At 30.8% G+C, this 21281-nt stretch overlaps 1 protein-coding gene across 9 annotated transcripts in view; it reads left to right on the plus strand.

Moving 5' to 3' along the window:
- LOC105222303 (WAS/WASL-interacting protein family member 2) overlaps positions 1-21168 on the plus strand; it is a 50279-nt gene extending 29111 nt beyond the window's left edge. For 5 of the 9 annotated variants that reach the window (XM_029548688.2, XM_049452575.1, XM_029548691.2 and 2 more), the window contains exons 5-10: positions 2151-2341; positions 6689-7198; positions 9150-9295; positions 9360-9877; positions 13021-13276; positions 18067-21168. In XM_029548688.2, the coding sequence (XP_029404548.1) occupies positions 2151-2341; positions 6689-7198; positions 9150-9295; positions 9360-9877; positions 13021-13276; positions 18067-18380 (1935 nt within the window). In that variant the 3' untranslated portion in view covers positions 18381-21168. Of the gene's footprint in view, positions 1-2150; positions 2342-6688; positions 7199-9149; positions 9296-9359; positions 9878-13020; positions 16606-18066 lie in introns of those variants that run through there. The other 4 variants (XM_029548693.2, XM_029548692.2, XM_049452577.1 and 1 more) reach the window with 4 other exon arrangements.
- Positions 21169-21281: the final 113 nt, after the last annotated feature.

Below are 21281 nucleotides of genomic sequence, written 5' to 3' on the forward strand. Positions count from 1 at the left end.
CAAGTTATGTTCAATGATTTCGACATACAAGTATATTATTTTCTACGGAGGTGTTGTCTTGTCCCACATATTGTTTAAATCAGACCCTTACAGCATATAACTGCCATATGTACTGCCTGTCCAAAATAAAGATAACGGTCTTTTTATACTATTTTATTTTATAATAAATGCACCTCTGTGGGGTGCTTCGATACAGTCTAAATATACGATTTATCTTGTTTCTTAATCAAATAGTTTTTTTTTTTAAATAAATTGCAAAAAGCGTAAAAATCTACTTTAAATTTGTTTGCTCTAGAAAGTACACCTCGCAACATAGTTTTACTGTCGCTCACAACTGGATTTATGCGGCTTTATTAATTAGGCCATAAATTACAATTATGAAAACAGCTCAACACTAAACTATGTATGATAGCACATTACTTATTTTAACTAACGCAAACAATTTTGCTCATCACTGCACTCATTTGCGCATTTGCTTAAATTACATACACTTAAAAGTTATCTACAAGTATTCGTACAGACACATGATCACACGAAATTGTAGTATAAGATTTACAAAATTCTATTTCAGTGTCGGTGTTGGTTTATACAGCTGTAGAAGCTGTAGCCAAGTCATGTAGTTTTCTAACCGCTTCTGAATAAATAAATAAATTTGACATTGGAAGTGTTATGAAATCATTATAAATATGCACTATATTTTGAGTGTCATTTGCATCTAAAGTGCGTATGACTGTGGCGTCTACAATCAGAAGCGTTCGCTAATAAGGAAATCGTATTTTATTTTAAGTTAACCGTTACCGTTTTAAGACAGTTTGTGAGAATGCTGAAATCTTATGTGTAATTAGGTGTAATAATGGGTCTTATGCTTTGAACGGTTAGGAAAAAAAACATCCCTGCTAATATTTTAAACATAAAACGCTAAGCTAATGAATAAAATGCCTAAATGTCGAGATTTATGATATCATATGTATATGTATATAAAAAGTGTTTTTTACAAAAAAATTGGAAACTGTTAGATGAAAACTTTTCACGTAAAAATCATTTAATAGGCTTTAAAATATTTATGAGGCAAGAATAGATAATATAAAAAATAATTATATGTTAAATTATAATTTTAGAATTTATATACATACATATATACATATAAATGATCAGATTACTGAGCTGAGCCAATTTATTCATATCTCTCTGTCTGTCCGTTTGTATATACGTGAATAAGTATCTCAGTTTTTGAGATATGAATCTGAAAATTTGCACACATTTTATTCTTCACTAGAAGCTGCTCATTTGTCGATATCGGACCACTATAGTACATAGCTGCCATACAAACTGAATGATTAAAATAGAGTTCTTGTAAAGTTAACGTTGCTTCTAACAGATTATGCTAAAAATAGTTTGAAAGTTTTTGTTTTTCAAATTTTATTTTATTTCTGCTATACCATAAACTTAGGGTATTTAAAAAATCCAACAGGAATAGTTAATTAAACAAATTTATTTTTATATGGCTAAAATTGTGTGGAAAGTGATTTAAATAAAATTTTATAACCTTAAAAATAAGTATACATATGTACATATGTATAAAACGAATTATAATTGGTGTTATAGTGTTTTAAACATCTCATGAAATGTCTACACTATCTAAACTATGGCTGATTGACACATTAATGGATATCTTCTAAATGCCAATTAGAATATTCGGTGGCGGAAGCAAGTCATATTTCTAGTGATATATTCATTTTTAAATAAGAGATTTCTATTTGGCCACATAAATTTATTTAAGTAATTTTATCTAAATAATAAAATTAAATAAAACAAAATTTAAAAGTTTTATAGAATGAATTTAGGATTATGTAAGTAAAATATTATGTTAATAGACGGCACTAAAAATAATTTTATAGAAATCGAATTTTAAATTTTATAGATATAAAATAACAAATTGTAAGAGCTTCGATGTAAAGCTAGAAATATTATAACTAAACCCGTCAAATCGTAGCAATATATAATTTAGGCTATATGAAATACAATATGCTCTTAAACGTATTGAAAAATTATTATTAAGCATTTTTCTTTTTTGCTTTACTTATTGTATTCATAATATTTATTTGTTTTGTTTTCTCTCTTTCGCCATATCTTAACAATGCACAAATAAGCAGAGCGCCTCCGACTCGGTGTTGGAGAAAACGAGAGGTATCAACGCGTCGTCAGCTGGTATACGCGCCAGTCCGTTGGCGGCAAATCACAGCAATAGTAAGGCATCATCGCCTACGCTTTCAGAGAGCAGCAATGGCAGCAACAAAATCGCTGGTGGTGGCAGCATCAAAAGTAAAGCGGCTAGTTTGAAGTAAGTGAAGTACTGATGAATTTGATACAAACACAAACGCCTTTTCGCTTGTTTCATATAAAACACATCCATATATACTTCTCGTTAAATATGTATGTATGCACATACATATATACATATATATTTATTGTCGATATATCCATATTTTTATTGATTAGCAAAGTAAATATGTAAATTGTAGAAATGTAACTTAAGCTTCATATGCAATATTTTAACAATGTAAATCCAAGTACACATATACATATATCAGCTATGTACAGTGTGCGACAAAACTAAAGCACGGAATCTACCTTGTCGGTATTTAACCGAATAAAATCATAAAATAGGCATTATATGATGTTTTATTGATTTGTATTATTAGTTCATGTATTCTTCTTTTAAAATTAGTAAAAATTAAAGAAATTAACTTATTGAAATATTATATAAAATTAAATATATGAAGAACTTCAAAAATCTGGTGCGACAAAACTAAAGCACATAGCCAATAATTCATATTAATTGCACATTAATTGCTTGTTTAACGGTTTTTAATGATCAAAAAATGTTGAATATGTGTAGTTATTAGCTAAATAGAAAAATATTAGTGCATATTCAGTTTCAGTTCGTTATTCAATGCGATTGGTTGTATATTAAAGTGAAAGATATATCAATGGCTCGAAATAACAATTCTGTTCATTTTAGAAAAAAATTTGTTAAGAATTTTAAGAAAAGAGAATCAGTTATGACTATTGCAAAAGAGTTTGGAATAAATCAGTCTATTGTTTTCCGAACATTTAGCCGATTTCGCAAATAAAGCTCTTTGGTTAGAGCGCATAGAGGTAGACGGCCACGGAAAGCAACCGAACGAGAGGATAAGGGAGTCATTCGGGCAATAAAAAATGACGCCTTTTTATCGGCAATATCTATTGTAAGATAATTACGGTTAAATATATTACAGAGCTCCATACAACGTCGAGCTGTCCATGGGGGGTTTTCATGCTACCTGTAGCAAGTTATGGCAAAAAACAGACTGGCGCGATTGGAATTTGTTAGAATGCACATAAATTGAACGATTGCCAAATGGTAAACTGTACTTTTTTCTGGCGAACTGAAGTTTAATATCAAAGATTGAGATGGGCTGAAGCTGGTAGGCAGACCGAAGGGACAACGCCTAAATCAGCGCTATAAAACAAGCGCGGTGAAACATGGTGGAGACAATGTACTAGTGTGGGGTTGTTTTCCAGAGAATGGAATTGGGCCAATTCATTATATAAACAGTACAATGGACAAATGCAAGCATAAAAATATTTTTCAGAATATTATGCTGCCGCATGTTGCAGAAGAAATGGTTTTAAAATGGAGTTATCAGTATGACAACGACCAGAAACATACTGCTATTTGTGTAAAACAGTGGTTTGTTGATAACAGGATTGAGGTTTTGAAGCGACTCGCACAATCACCTGATCTCAATCCCATAGAGAACCAATAGGAAATTGTAGATCGAAAAATCAGACGTGAGAATTGTAAAAATAAGGCCGTTTTATACATACAAGTAAAGGTAGCATGGAAAAGTATTTCCTGCGACACATAAAATAAATTAATTGAACCCATGCCTCGCCGATGTGCACCTGTATTGAAAAATAAGGGATACGCAACCAAATATTGAAAGACATAAATTTTTCAATCCTAAAACCCTTTCGTGCTTTAGTTTTGTCGCACCAGATTTTTGGAGTTTTTCATATATGGAATTTTATATATTTTCTTAATGAGTTAATTTGTTTATTTTTTACTAATTCAAAAAGAAGAATGAATGAACTAGTTATAAAAATAAAAATAAAATCATTTATAACATATTTTATGATTTTATTAATTTAAATACCGAGGAGGTTGATTCCGTGCTCTAGTTTTGTCGCACACTGTATGTATGCAAGTACGCCTCTTAACGTTGATTTTGGTGCCTTCACTATTCACCTGCTTCGCCACAGTTATTTTAGTATAAAAGTATCTTCGCTTAACTTGACTTAGCAGTTGCATCAAACACCCATCTACTACAAGCGTCAACAAATCACTCATACATACATACATATTTACATATGTACCTCAAATGACTAGCAAGCCGCCTTCATACTGATTACTTGTGACTAACTTATCGTACGACCATTGCAATCACCTGTTTGTCAATATTTATGTCACGCGCAGTTTTGCAGTTTATTAACACTTTTTGTTTGTCATACATTCATAAAGCTCTACGCGTAAATCTCATTTTTATCAACATCAGCTTCTTTAGTTTTCCATTTTTTTCGAACTTTTTTAATACCTCTCGTTTTCACATTATCAATTTATTTTATTTCATTACGTTTATATGAATGCATGTTTATACATTTTTCTTATTCCCATTTTCATTTATTATGTGTTTTTAACCACCTTCACATCATATTTGGTTTTCATTAAGAATTTGTCTACAGATTTGCATTTGCTACATACAATAATATACATACATATATAGTTACATATGTTATACACACAGTGCGAAATTTTCGAGAAATCATTTTTTTTTGGTGCATTATCGGATAGTATACATTGTAATAAACATTATCGAAAATTTTGTAAATCGAAGTTCACTGCAACTCCAATCTTTAAACGAGTTTTTCTCAGAATGGTGTTTGTCAAGACGGTTTTCACTCTCAAAGGAAGAGTTTTGAAGATATCCAGAACATTTTTAACGTGATTCACTATCGCGCTATTTAACCTTTTACTTTATATTCGTCATGACTGTATATATTTATAAAAAAAAAAATATTAATTGATTCCAACATTAAAAAATATCGCGAAAATGAGTGATTTTTCTTTGGGTCACTCTGAGACGATCATTTCCGAAGTTGAGTTTTTTTGCAAACGTCCCCTGAAATTTCATGTTTTGCATTAAAAAAATTATTCAAGTTCTATACTTACAATTTAAGCCGAGCATTTTATTTATATGGAATTTTTGGATCCATTGCATTAATCTTTTTAACTCTAAAATAAATAACCCTACAATTTTGAAAATATGAAAGGTCCGAATTATTTTTTGATAAAAACATTAAAAGTTATACATTAAATGTACTGAGCCTTCGAAATTTAAATTCTAAGTTGCTCGTACGACATGTTGTACTATATGAATACAGTAGAATATTCTATTCTTTAGGTTTATTTACTCTGTACATAAAAAAAGCAATACAAACGTTAAAAATATAAAATTCATGGTAAAAGTAAAATTATTAGGCACGGTTTAAATTTAAAATAGAAACCTTGTTTACGTTGGATAATGATTTTTTGGGTCAAAAACTGAAACTATTAGGGGCGTCTCCAAAAAAAAATCAAAACCTGGGAAATAACGAATTCCATAATATACATATATATGATATATACTTAACCATATCTACTTGAAGTAAACAAATAATATACGTTTCAGTTGCGAATTAATATTTTCTTTAAGAAATGTTTTTGACTCGTTTTCGTAAATCCGATTATTGCTAAAGAATTTTAGGAATGTTAATTTTTGTTCTCAAAATATTAATTAATTACTTAAAATATAAATCTTCTATCTATCTAAAGCTAATCTTATCTAAATTGACTTTATTTTTAAATAAATTTTTCTGCATTTTCGGAACGTCGTTTAAATGTTATGAAAATTTCTTTAAACAATTCACATAAAATTGTATAAAATAGTAAATGTACCTAGCCATTAGTAAAAATTGTAAAAAAAACTACTTCGACATAATACTCTCCACGCGTAAAGCATTAAAGAGTATATATAAAGGTCTTTATCTTGCTTTTGATCGGTCAGCTATAGGAGTCCGATCGTGAACAATATATTCGCAGCATATGTCATTGCTTTTTCCAATAATTCGCGCTAAATTTTTTGTAAAATAAAAAAGTATTCCCTATAAGGATTTGGTTTTGATCAATTAGTTAGTATGGCAGTGGTCCGATGTTAGAGTTTCCGACAAATGATCAAAATGTAAAGAAAAAATGCATGAGAAGCACATTAAAAATGTTATTTGACATTAGAGATTAAAAATATTTTCGTAAAAAGAAGCATCTCAAGTACCACAACCTTATATAATTAAAATAATTAACCGCTGACATTTCAAAAATAATATCTCAAAAATCTGATGACAAGTTTTGACTTTTCTTTTGTACATACTTATAACTGTACATATTTCCGCAAACATAGATCTACTTTCTTTCCAAATGCTAACTTTTACTAACCATCTTATCTGTTTTTATACTTCTTTCTTGTGTTTATATTTTTCCTTTTCAAACCCTAATTTATTTGCTTTTGCTTTTATACATATATATATACATACATATTTTCTTTTTCAACAGTTTAACATTAGGCAAAACAAATTCAAATGTTGTAAATAATAAAAGTAGTAATACAAACTCTTCTTCAACTACAACGACCTCGTACAATTATAATTCAATGAACAACACAACTACCACAACAACAACAAACAAAACAACAACAAACCATTTAAACTACAAAAGCAGCCTGAACAGTACACTGTCGAAAGCAACACAATTTCAACAGCAGCAGCAAACATCACCTGCACCTAGCCGAGGCAATATCCTACCGAACAAGTCATCATTATTCGGCACGAATGGCATAAATAGCGCTGCTGGCCCTTCTGCAACGGGTAGTAACAATTCGCTTGCCACCCCTACCGCAGCATCAACGACGACGCCGACTAATAAGTCGCCGACGCCAAGTTTGAAGCCGGTGCCGAATCATGGCAAACCGAATTTTGCGCCCAAACCGCCAGGATTACAGCAATTGGCGTTGGCGAGCAGTCAACGTACGACCGTGTCGCGCCATCATAGCATGAAGTCGCCAAGGTATACCAGATGCAACAAGAATAACAAAACTATTGTATATCATTAAAGTAGCTGCGTGCAATGCTTCAAATAATTCCATGAAAACTTAGGTTTAGTGGTTTGGGGCACGCAGTCAGGTTTCGAATAGTCAATAATAAAAAAAGTGTGGGCTTTCAACTAACGGGGCAGCATCGTAAAATTCATTATATGTAATTATATCCATTGATATTCATTATACTTCATAAGGTTGTGTTTACGAATTTAGTAAAAAATATTTGGGCTATTCAAAAAATTATTGTAAATACTGTAATATACATATATCTTAATTAACTTAAAAATCATTCAGTATAAAGGGTACAAAATTTATCATTTACGAGTTACGTACATTAAAACATATAAACAAGACATAATTGTGGCTGTTAAATTTACTTTGTTTGGGGAATTTTTTATCATTAGTCATATTTAGAAGATTTTTTTCCATACTATAGAAACATTCAGGAAAAAGGTAGAAAAGTGCGCCTAAACATATATTTATTTTAACTTAATATTAGGTTGTAAAAAAAGTCTTGCGGTATTTTTATTGAATCAATTCGTGTGGCACCCATACATCGAGCTTCATAGTGACTCCAAGCTTCTTCAAATATATAACGGTTTGATGACTACTATGCCGGTCTCTTTCGACCAATTCAGCGATTTTATCGCAATTTTCGACGACAGGCCTTCCGGAGCGTGGCGCATCTTCGACCACCTCTACACCAGAACGAAAACGTTGAAACCATCGTTGTGCGGTGGAAATGGAAACTGTATCGGGTCCAAATTTTATTGGCGGCTTGAGATGCATTTTTGCCTTTATCGTAGTAGTACTGTAAAATATGCCGTATTTTCTCTTTATTTTGCTCCATGTTTGCGACGCTATAACTCAAGAACGACTTAAAAGAAACGACAATCAATCAAACACATGTTATCGCGTGAAATGAGCTTTCCAAAAAGGTATAGCATGACCCGATGCGACGAATAAAACTAGAACTACGCGCTTTCAGCGCCAACTAGCGAAAACACCGCAAGACTTTTTTGACAACCCAATATGTGTATACCTTTGTAGAGCCCATTTTTTATTTTTAGTACAATCAGTCTTATATAGTTTTTTTGTTGAGTCAATTAAAGATTGATCCTTTAAATTATTAAATTTTTTCCTTGTTTCATTTTTGAATTAAACGTCTAAAACTATATTTATTTAATTTAAATGGAAGAAGATGATTAATGAATCAACTGAATGTTGGACATTTACATTATTTCATTTTTTGTATCATTATTTCCTAACTAGGTAGATATATTTCGATTTTCAATAGTTAGTGAATATGTTCGAAAAATACTAAAATTCCTGATCGTACCGTTATATGAAAAAAATGCTCGAAATGTGGAACTAAAAACTACATAAAATAATTAAAAAAAGAGAGAGCCACCGTACCTAATAAATTCGAAGTTAATTTTTGAGCTTTCTTACATGCGCTTAACGTTCTACTATTAGAAGAATATCAGCAAATCATATTAAATTTATAAGCCTCTTAAATTTATTTCACATATAAATATAGCATATTGCGGCTGGAATATAAATAAATACATATATATAATGTATAGCAGAAGTTTTTTTGTATGTTCCATTTATTTGACACACAATTGCAATGAAAGTGAACATTATCTGTGGGTTCGAAAATATTTAGAATTTGAAGTAATTAATTATTTTAAAACAGCAGCCAAATATGTTTATTTTGGGCGATTTAGAAACAAACTATAGAAAAAGGTGTAACTACTCTCTGCTTTCACAAGAAATGTTTTCCAACAACCGACAGCTGTCAGCTGCATACAAGTATTCAATGTTCCACATGTTTAATGACAATTAAGCGAATGTACTTTAAATCGAGACTGTATTCTATAACTTGCTCAACAGCAATTTTTGTACTCTGTTCCACAGATCACCGCCAATTGCAGCGCCAGGTGCGCCCATATTCCCCACTCAACAACACTTCGGCACAATGCGCGCACCACTCGCCCAACTGTATCAGTCGCAAGAAGCAATCAACAGCAGCGGCATGCGTCCAGCGCCAAATCCACCAATTGGTAAGCTAAAATAAAAATTAAGTAAAAATAAAAAAAATGTAATTATTACATCCTTTTTTCATAGGTCGCCCTACAGTGGCACCACCGAAACCGCCATCAGTCAAACCACCGCCACCGCCAACACCGGCACGCAGCGTCTCCAATTCCAATCTGAATAGTATTGTGGGAGGCCAAAGTACCGCTGCAAGTGGCAATCCGGCCATACCATATAGCGCTGTGAACACTACACTTATCTCTTCCGTAAACAGCAATAATTACTCATCGCCCACCACAACGCAACCACCTTCCAATTCTTCTTCCACCAGTAGTGTGTCGGCGTTGCGTGATCAATTTCGTAGCACAACAAATGCAACACCTCCACCACCACTGCCGCCAACTGCAAGCGTTGCCGCTGCCAATATGAAGTCTTCCAGCAGTAGCAGCGCTCAGGGCAGTCCAGGTAGCCCCGGCAGCAGGCAAGCGTCGAGTCGAGAAAAGCCCATAAAAGCAATCATATTGAATGGTGGTCCATTGAATGCGCCACCACTGCCACCACATCGAACAGTTCAAGCGCCCCCACCGCCGCTACGTCAAACGAGTAATGTAAGTGGCTTACCGTTTTTTAGTGAAATGACCAAATGCCTTATTTTATGTTCTTTGAATATCGCACGTGTCCCAATGAGTTTCGAAAACAAATTTGATGAACAGCTAGCAAAATAGAAATGATAAAGACATGTACAATTAGACTGCAACAGTTTGAAGCTCACATGGAAATGAATTTCACATTTAGCTGAGTGCTTTTCGGGAAGCGAAATGTAACTTTCTCTCGCATGCTTGTGTCTGTGACCTCTCTCGATGAATTTCATGCTATAGATTATTTTATATGTAAAGGTTCGTTAACAGTTCTGTGCTTCTCTTCATGTAGTTTGAACAGCCTTGACTGTTTACACTGTCAAAATATCTAATATGTACAAACTATATTTGTATCCAAGAACAATACTTAAATAGTGACTACTACAACAATTCTGAAGCTTTTGAGCTTCTTTCAGGTGCCGCAATTTCGAGGAAGTGTCATGTTATGTAAAATGTAGTCTGTAATCATAAAATTATGGACGCAATATTAATTTTATTTATTATATAAAAATTTAGGATAACTAAAAAGCGATAATTGCCGCTTAATCAGGGAGCAACTCAAACTTTTAGTTTTCAGTCATTTTGCGACAGAGTTGTTAGAAGATGTTTTCTGTTGATTTTAGGTGGAAAAAACCGAAAAAGGCAATAAAAATTTCTTAAAATGACGAAAATAGCTATACGTGTTCGAAATTTTTCAAATTCGTAATTAGGATTAAGCAATGTCTGTTTATAGGGTTTCGATCTAAAATATTGCAAGCAGCCTTTTCTCAACAAGATGCAGAATCAATGATATGGGGCCACTATAACATCTTCGATTAGATTAGATTTAAAGATGAGGAATGCATCGTGACTTTAGGTCTATTGTGCCCTCTCCTAAATCACATAGACTCACTTAGGCCCAGCGCATTGATGAAGTCCAATAGACTACCGGGTGCTAGTGAGGCGATGCGATCCCTATCCGGAAACATGGATCCAAGGGCCTTAATCCTGCGTCTACAGACTGCTGTGCAGTCGATCAGCAGGTGCTCCGGTGTTTCAGGCTCCCTGTCGCAGAACCGGCAGTTAGCGCAAGAGGATAGGCCTAGGTTATACAGATGCGTATTCAGCTTGCAACGGCCAGTGTACCATGAGACCAGTAGCAGGAGGGCTATTGGTATATTGACACTTATTTTTTCCACCCTCTGGGACGAGACTACCTTGCCTTTGCCACACCCGTTTGTCATTATTTGCAGAAGAGTGTGCTTGGCTACCTGACCTATAACCAAATGAAGCGGAGTAAGTTCTAGCAGAACCTCCAGTGCCGCCGTTGAACAAGTGCGCATTGCGCCCGTCATGCAGACACAGGCTAGCCGCTGCAGCTTCGATAGTTTGGTCTTTACCGAAGTCTGCGACGCTATTGAGGCCCAGGCCACCGCCCCGTACATGATTATTGGTCGCACTATCATGTTGTACAACCACCTAACGATCCTTGGCTTACAGCCCCAGGACTTGCCCGCCAACCGATTGCACACCATTAAAGCTTTTGTTGCTTTGACCAGGGTCAGGTCTACATGCTGCTTCCACCGCAAAGTGGAATCTAGTATGAGACCGAGATATTTGACCTTGTTGGTCATCTCTATCTCTCTGCCAATAATTATGAGATTCCTGAGACCGGGTAGTGACCTGCGTCTCGTAAACGGTACTACGGTCGTCTTGGAGGGGTTGATATTTAGTTCAACCTCCCTACATCACCCCTTCGCCATATACTGCACTATCAAAATCAAGTTCTTGTATTTGGCAAGATATGATGTTGTTGTAGTTGTAGCAGCTGATAACATTTCTGAAGTAGTTTCGAGGCATCGTGTCGAGTTGACCATCCTTGACCGGATAAAAATCTCGATCCGTTCCGTTCTAAGACCCTACTGTCGTGGGAACAGTTTGACAAGATATTTTCACTGATCTATCAAAAACAAGCCTTGTGTTGGTAAACAAATTTTTTTGTTGCTTTACTCTAGGAAAGCTGTTAAAAATGTCGGAATTTCAAGTTGTTATATGTATATGTATATGTGTATATAAATATAAATAATGCTTTTATTAAGAATGTAGGCCGATATTCTATTTGTTGTGCTACGCATATTTGGTATCACCATTCAACCCCTACCTGGTCTTGTTAAAGAACCATATTACATTACTTTGTGAATGGCTTTTGAAGTGTCATAAAATACTTACATACATATGTATGTATGTACATACAAAATATCGAAATAAGTGTATATAAAGTATGTGAACATTGGAGAAACATTTCCTTTGACGTATATAGGTTTACTTCTGTTGGCATAGCAGTAAAGCTCCACTGTACACATATAGACCTACGTATTCTTGTAATTGTCCTGTTTACATTCTCTCGCTGCGTGCTCTCTCTCTCTCATTTTATATGTATCACTCAATTTCATTTGCCTCTGACGAATGTGAACGTCGTCAGGTGGCTTTACGCTGGATAATCAAGCGTATATAGTATGTGTGCTTTGTGTGCATGTGAGTATGTGTGGGCATGGCATGTCTACACAAAAGTAAAATAGCAAAACAAAATCTGTAGCAGCGTGAAATTTTTGCATTGTGACAGTCAGACAACGCATAAAGCAATAGTATAATTTTAGGCGCAGCAGCAGAAAAAAATTCAAAGACACTGATTTCCTAAAGTGATGGCATATTTCCTTTGTGGCATTGATTGATCATTAAAAATCAACGTAATTTCGGCGTAAAACAATCAATAATTTGTAACGGAATTTGAAGAATTTGCGTTGCAGCAGATAAGGCGTAATATTCTTGCAACAAATACCGTTTTTGCTGTTACGCGAATGCTGCTGAACTACAAACGTGCTGTAATTATGCAATTTCAGTAACTGTGCTGTCTATTTACAAGTGTTTAGAGCGGATATATATAGTTTTTTACGGTTTTTTATATTCATTGTGACGTAGTAACTGCTTTCAAGGTTAACGTATTCATCGAGCACAACAAAAATAAAATTCAAATCGATTTTAGTTTTAGGTTTTCTTTTTTGTAACTACGTAATTTAAATCTTATATTTATATTTTAATAAATTATTTACTATTTTTTAATCTTCCGCCCACAGACTGGCAATAACGTGGCACCAGTGCCGCCACAACGACACTCTTCCATACGCGCCAACGCACCTGTAACACCGCCAACAGCCAACAACAACAATATGCCCATGTTCGGCAACAATGCTGGCAATCTAGCGCACGCCAATTCAGTCAGCCGTTTGATCACCGATTTGGAATCCCGTTTCGTCTTCCACAATGTCACCGAATTCCCAAAACCGCCACCGTTTCTAAATATTCCAAAAATCTATACGGCCAAAGCGAATGGTATGTAAATATATGGGGACGAGAAGAAGATGATGAAGAAGAAGACAAAAAAGCTGTGTGGCAGTTTAAAGGGCAGAAGAACAAAAGTTAAATATGTATGTTAGTTTTTGTAGTTGTATGCAAATGTAAGCCAGCTGGCTGGATATAAAAAGCAGTCACACACAGGCTAGTTAGTAAGAGCATGCAAGCCTAGACAGACAGACGCAAGCAGACAGTCAAGACAATCGTTTAGGTCGGGTCATAGTAATGACCATGAAATTTATTGTAAAACTCGCGCAAATGCGTGCGAGCATATTGTAAACAAAGCAACAAAAATATTATATTGTGAATGCATACGTCGTAGTAGTTTAGCGCGTTATCTGCAGCGTTTGCTACCACGTGCGAAAGTCAACTTTTATTTTACACTTTCTGTTTTAATACAAAAAGTACTTTTTATATTTTAAATGCAACCTTTTAAGTTTATTATGTGGAATGCTTATGCGAATGCTATGTATGGAATGCGGTTGAAGTTTAATTTTTTTCTTTTAGTAATCAATAAGAAATAATAATTAACTTATTTAAAGTTCAAACTCTATATGTATAATAAAAAAAGCATTTTATATGATTTTCTCTAATTTAAATTAATAGGTTTTTATGGAATTTGTGAAACTTAGTGGTATTTTTATTGGATTTCTGAAATATTTGTGTTAGATATATGAATAGTTGAGTAACAAGCAGTAATTATTGAAAACGGCAATAAGCACTGAGAAATTTATTAATTTTTGCACGCAAAATTGTAGCCTTTGCCTTGAAAACATAGCAATGAAGTTAAAAATGTAGCGTTATATAGAAAATTGCACAGTTTTTTAAAGCAAATTAAAAGCAATAATGAAATTAAAATTCAAAATTTTAAAAAAATAGTAAATTTAGTAGTTTCAATAATTAAACAAATAGTTTCAAAAATAGGAAATAAAAAATAAAAGATACTAAAATAAATATTTCATTATTTTTATGCATAAAATTGTTAATATTACTTATATTAACTTCAAAAGTCTTTTTTGATTTTAGATGAAATAGTTGGTATTGCCATCGTGAAATAATATAAAAAATATTAATTAATTTAATTTTCTTCTAAATTATATAAATGAAATTACGTAATTACATATTAATATTTAACAGTTTTAAAAAAGGCAGCATTTAAAAAAATAAAAAAATTATTAAAGTTAACACTTTACTACATTGAAATTGTAATAGCCTTTTGTACGTTTTTTTTTAATATAAAAAAATCTTAATTTAAATGATATAAATTAAATTTTTTTATTATATTAAAAAAGTTAAAAGATGTAAACTCAACTGCTTTTTTATTGTTGTTTTTATTTAATTGAAAATTTTACTACATTCAAATTATAATTTAATTAAAGGTTGACAGTTTTGTTGAAAAACTATTTACTAGAATCAGAAATATGAATTAAATTAATATACTACACTTGAAAAAAAATTACTAAAACGCAATTATATTTTTTTAACAAATTAGTTGTCAATTGGCACTAAAATCAAAAAATAAATTAAATTGCTTTTGCTAAACTCAAATTGATACTTTTTTGTAAAAAATAAATAACAAAAATAAATTTCAAAAAAAAAAACTTCAAAACAGCAATAAATATACATATATTTAACTGATATTAATTTTACAAAACACAGAGTAATGGTTTTTGGTAAATAAATTAGAGGTTGCAGATTATTTCAAAAATAAATAAATTATAAACATTACTAAAAATACAAAAATACTTTTTTTGTTAAAGGCAGCAAAAATGAGAGAAATGGCGTAATAAGCACATATTTATTTAAAAAAAAATTATTCTGTTGAATATCTGCATTTTTTATTTTGATGCCTCGTCATTTCTCATTTAAAAATAGTTATTCCATTAGTTTTGTTTTTCCGCTGTTATATATATATTTTTTTTTATTCTATAATTATACTTCCAATTTATTTGTATTAGTGAAAATATTAAATTCATAAATTTACTAAATATTTTGTATTACAACTAAATGAACTAAATTTTAAATTTAAAATTGAGTTAAACAGGCGTAATTTGAGCATGTGTCTGCGTCGAAAAATATGCATATATATCGCTCATTTGCTGCAAGACCGGCATAATTCAAAAAACGTGATTTTGGAGTTAATGCTGCAGAATTGTTCGTTATATCATACTTCATGTTGAGTGAAAAATTCATATGAATACCTCTTATATGCTCCGCATGAGAAGAGGTGTAAGGTTGGAGTCACCGTGTAAGGTTGTAGTCAGTTGAAAACTTTAAACGCGTTTTCTAGCGAATCGATTTTTTTGACTTATGCCGGTCTTGCAGCAAATGAGCGATATAATTCTAAGCATACAAAGCACAAACACTGCTAAGCGCCGCAAAGTATGCTAATTGTCACTTCTATTCAAAGTGGCACAGTGGTACAAGACTTCAAAAATCTTTTAAATAGAATTTTCGTTGCAAAAGAAAAAACTCATAAAACTATTTTTAATAAGAAAGTCAATTTAAAATGAAAATAATTTTTTTTCGACACACTCACAGCCTTGTTTTAACCTACATATATTTTTTTACAAACTGAAGTGAAACATTTTTTATAGCTTTATAATTTTATTATATTTACCAGTAACACCATTTTTTTTAATGTAATATTAACAATATATTAAAAACCACAATTAAAGCTCATAGCAATGCAAAATATAAAAATAATAAATGAAATAAAAGCATAAATTTCAATAATAATATATGGGGGAGAAAATAAATGAATATTAACGAAGCTTATAAATAAAAGTAGTCAATTATCACTTATTGTCATTAACACGCACTAATTTAGTAACTGTATACTAAAATTTTTAATAACATATAATACAGAAAAGAATAAAGTATATATTTTTTATGTTTGTAGCAATCATTCTCATGCATACCAAACACACGAACATACACATGCATATTCCACACTAGCTTCGTACAAGTCAATTCGCTAACTACCAGACTAAATGCATAAAAATTTAGTAAAATAAACATATAAAATATATAAAGCGATTATATGTAGTTATGTTAATATATAATAAAAAACAACACTTTTTTGTTAGCATGCAACTCTGTATGTAAATTTGTATTATGTATAAATTTATATGTAAGTATTTCCTCCTTCATTTATATATATTTAAACATAAATGTATGTATATCTAATTCTTATTTTAATTTTAGTATTTCTGTTTTTGTTTATTTCTTTAATAAGCAAAACAAAAATTATGTATAAAAGAAATTTTGTGAATAAAAATTATCAATTCATTTTACTTACTACTTCATTTGTACTTTTTCATTTGAATTGCGTGCACAAACGTTCATACATATACTTTTTATGTAAAGTTTGAACGATTTCATTTGTTTGACAAGGAATTTATATGGAATGTGCAAATGTTAACATTTATAATTATAATATTCAAGAATATAATAACAAATATTATTGTTTTTTTTTTAAGGAATGCCGAAAATTTGTTTTGTGTTTGAAATATTGTCTAGCGTACAGAACTTCGTGCTTAGTTAGAGTTTATATTATTTAAAAATATGTTTGTGCGCTAGAACGCATCTAAAACTTTTGGGGTTATGTCAAATATTAAATTTTATGTCATTTCGAAAATTTTTATTTAATAATTTTTTTATAAAAGTCGACAAGAAAAAACGTAAATTTCGGCTGCATTTAAGCTATAATACCCTTCACAGGGTAATTATTTACAGAATAAAAGGGAATGAAAAGTTCTTAATCTTGATTTTGAGTGGTTAGTTTTTATAACAGCTGTATGTTATACCGGTTCGATCTAAACAATATATTCGGAGAGCGTTGCATTAGACAACAATTCATGCCAGATATTGTGAAAATATCTTATAATAAAATATAAAAGTTGTCCATTCAATAGCTTGGTTTGAATCGTGCTATATGCTATAGTTTTCCGAACAGACAAATTTGTTGGCATATTGTTACATTTCATGTAGATAATTTGTCACATAAAAAAGATTTCCATACAAAGACTTGCTTTTCATCGATCCGTTTGTGTGACAGCTGTATGCTACAGCGGTCCGATATCTGAGGTGTCGGCAAATGAGCAGTACTTCGGAGAGAAAGGGACGTGTGCAATTTTCAAATCGATATTTCAAAATCTGAGGGTTAAAGTTGCGTATTTTCAAACGAATAGACAAACGGATGGGCATGGCTAAACCCATCCAACTCGTCATGCTTGTATGCATCAGCCCATGCGTGACTCCGTGCTATATTTTAACCTATTAGTTTTATTTGGAGAATTTCATGTGTACACATTTAAATTGAGCAACTTCTTTTCGTTCTCAAGGAAGTCGAGAAAGATCATGTACTGAACTTGGCAATATCAAAGGCTATTGTTATAGCTTTCTACCTAACCGTGGTCCAGCTGTTCCAACAACAACGACCACATATTCCCGTCTAAACATTTAACACTTAGTTGTCATTGATTGTATCTTTAGGCGAATTTTAAACATTTGCGACTAAATAGAACTCAGTTGGAAACTATCTTTAATGTTTTTTATTATTACTTCGAACTACAACATTAGTAAAAAAACATTTATTTAGAGGTTATAAACGTTAATTTTGACTCACTTAAATTTAATTGATTAACCAAGGCATATTTTTAGGCGCTCACGCCATATTTTATGCATTGCTAGTAAAAAATTGCATTATTATCAAAAACATCATTGAACATATTTCCAAAAATAAATTTCTTTGTCCTATAATATAGCGCCACTTCCAGGAACTAACATAAACAACAACAACAATAATTTTGATGGGCAAAGCACTAACACTGCAACATCAACAACAGCAGGAGCTTCCACAGATACAACACCACTAGCGGTAGCAAGCGGTGTGGCACGCAAACAGCCAGCACAACCGTTATTTCCCTTGGGTGTGAAGAAGCATCGCGCACCCGCACCACCACCGCAAGCCGGTGTGGCTGCGGCAACGGTATCTGTGATAAGACAATCGAGTTTCCTTTATGGCAGCGCCGGTGTGGGTGGTGCTGTAGCACAACAACAACAAGCACAGCAGTGGTAAACATGCCTCTGTAATGTGTAGTGGAGTTGAGTGGAGTGGAGTGGGTTGGAGGGACGTATGTGAATCATAGTGAAAACATATTTTTAGCAAGATAATTAAAAATAAAATAATTAAATATAGGCACAATTAAGTAAATCAATATTTGGTATTTAATATATGTTATATTGAATATTGTATGAATATGTATGTAAGTGTGGTTGTATGTGTAGTTTAATATTCTCAAAAGCAATTTCTGATGATGGACAGAGATTCGGCGGAATACCTGTCACTTACCTTGTTAAGCGAAGTTGTTGTAATTTCTAAGGTAAACTTTAAGAAATTTTTAAAAAATATACATATAGCAGGGTTGCGAAATCTTTAATTAAAATATTTGAGATTAAAAATTAATTTTTCAATTTGTAATTCATTTTAATTAAATTTTAAATTAAAATATGTAAATTAAATGTTCTACTAATTAACTAAACTAACCTTAATTTATTATAATTTTGTAAAAATTTAGTTATAAATTTTTAATACAATTTAATTTTGCAACTCAAATTTGAAAAATTAATAATTAAGAATTTTGAATGAATGAATGAAGAATTAAACAGACTAACCAAAAATGATTTTGGAAACATTAGTGTTTTAATTGAATTCTGAATTCTCAATTGAATTTAATTTTGGAATTAAATATTTAAATTAAAAATATTAAATAAGAATTAAGCGTTTTAAATAATTTAATTAAAAATGTATTATTTAAATGCAAAATTGGAAGTTAAAAATAGAAAATTTAATTTGTAATTGCAAAATCGGAATTAAAAATTGATAATATATAAATCGTTTGATTATCGGTTTAGAATATTGAAAATGCGAGCACGAAAAAATGCGATATCAATTTTTTTTTTTAATTTTTAATTATAAACTTGATTCACATTCTATTGTTTTATATTATTTTTTTTTATTTTTCAATGCGGTGAAATTAGAAAATTGTGTTTTATTACAATTTTCGAAATAAAAAATATTAATTTTATTGTTTATTCTTTTAATTTCTTTAAAGCATTTAATGCAACCCTGCATACAAGTTTAAAAAATTCCAAAATTATATGTACTTGTGAAATTTTAGCGACAGGCTGACGCTAATCGCGTCTAGTCGTTTTTGACTTATATTAACATCAAATCTGGTTATTTCCGCCTCATATAACATATATAATATTAATACTAACTAAATTAAATATCATATTCCAATACATATAAAGACTTTCTTTTACACATAATGCCTTCATATTTGTATTGAAATTAATATTGTAAAAATTAAACAAAATTACAACTAACAACTAGAGAATTATATATCTATTGTAATTAAACATTAAATTAAAATTGGTAGACGAATGTTACAAATCATTAAAATTAAAATTTGGAATTATCCTCAGCATTTACCAGGAAACTAACTAAAGATATTTGTAAATTAAAAACGATGTTAAACAAAAAAATAAATAAACAAAAACAATAATATATGAATAAAGCATTAATTCAGCATATTGCTATCAAATATTGTAGAAAATTAATCACAAGAAATAACGAACGCACTAACTGATATTACCCGTATTTTTGAAAATAGACTGCAAGGCACTTGTTGGTGTTGAAATATCTAAGTATTAATAGTTACATACAATTATTACATAATAAGTTGAGGCAAATCATATACATATGTGTATGTATATAAATATTATAAATATATGATATTTTTCAAATTATTACTATTAAGCATTTAGAAATGTTATCGAAAGCATTTGACTGTTCGAACTTCAAAATATCCCAAATAATAGGGTAAATATCTACACGCATATGTGTGTATGTAATTAAATGTTTAATTTTAATATAGTGCGTGCGTTCTTTGACTTGGGAGACTTCATACTGTTGTGTTTTATTGTTAACAAATTCCTATATCATGAGCATAAAAAAATATAACAAAAAATAAAAAATATGGAAATTACGTTACTTTCGTTCATTTCAACTCATCTCTGTATTAATCTATAAATTCACACAAACTTTCAAAAAAAACTGTTTTTATACGTCTTTTTTTAACTATTTTTGTTTAAAAATGTTCGTCATTTCCTTCAATAATTTTAATTTATCGTAGATATACTTATTTTTTGACTATTTTTCATTTAGAATATTCGTATTCTACTTCAATGATTTTTATTTATATTAAATGTTATTTTATAATTAATATACAATTTAGTTGATTTAATTATAAACATTTTCTTTTTGTTTTATATTGTTTGTTTATTATTACTACTTACTTTTAAATTTTAAAATATATTTCATTTATAATCGCCAATCTTTTTATTATAATATATAATTTATATTAATATACATATGTATTTTATTTAGTTGCTTATTTTTAATCGCTCTTTATTGTATTATAATATTTAATTTAATCGATTGCATTTCACTCAATTTAGTTTTTATTCCAGTAGTATTATACTCCTAATCTTACTATTTTTTTATTGTTATTGTTATTCAACAACTTCTACCATTGATGATAAGTATTTTATTGAAGTGTACCCGAATTATTATATAAATACAATTAATATAAAAAGTATTAATTGTGTATGTTTGTATGGGAGTATGCATATTACAATTTTATGAATTTAAGATAAACAATAATTACTTGTTAGTGGATTTTTTAATTATTAATTATTCTATTCACCAAAATTTTTTAATCATATGTTGTATTTGTTAGAATATCTTATTAAAACGAACTTATTAATCAAAAAACATGAAATGAAAAATATATACATATTTATGAAAATGACTTACAAGTTTTTTATTAAAGAAATCTTACAAAAAGGGAAAAAACTAAATTGAAGTGAGTGAAAACAACTTCTAAAATAGTAACTAACAATTGCTAAAAATTCT

The sequence above is a fragment of the Bactrocera dorsalis genome, chromosome 3, assembly GCF_023373825.1.
Source record: "Bactrocera dorsalis isolate Fly_Bdor chromosome 3, ASM2337382v1, whole genome shotgun sequence".
NCBI lineage: Eukaryota > Metazoa > Arthropoda > Insecta > Diptera > Tephritidae > Bactrocera > Bactrocera dorsalis.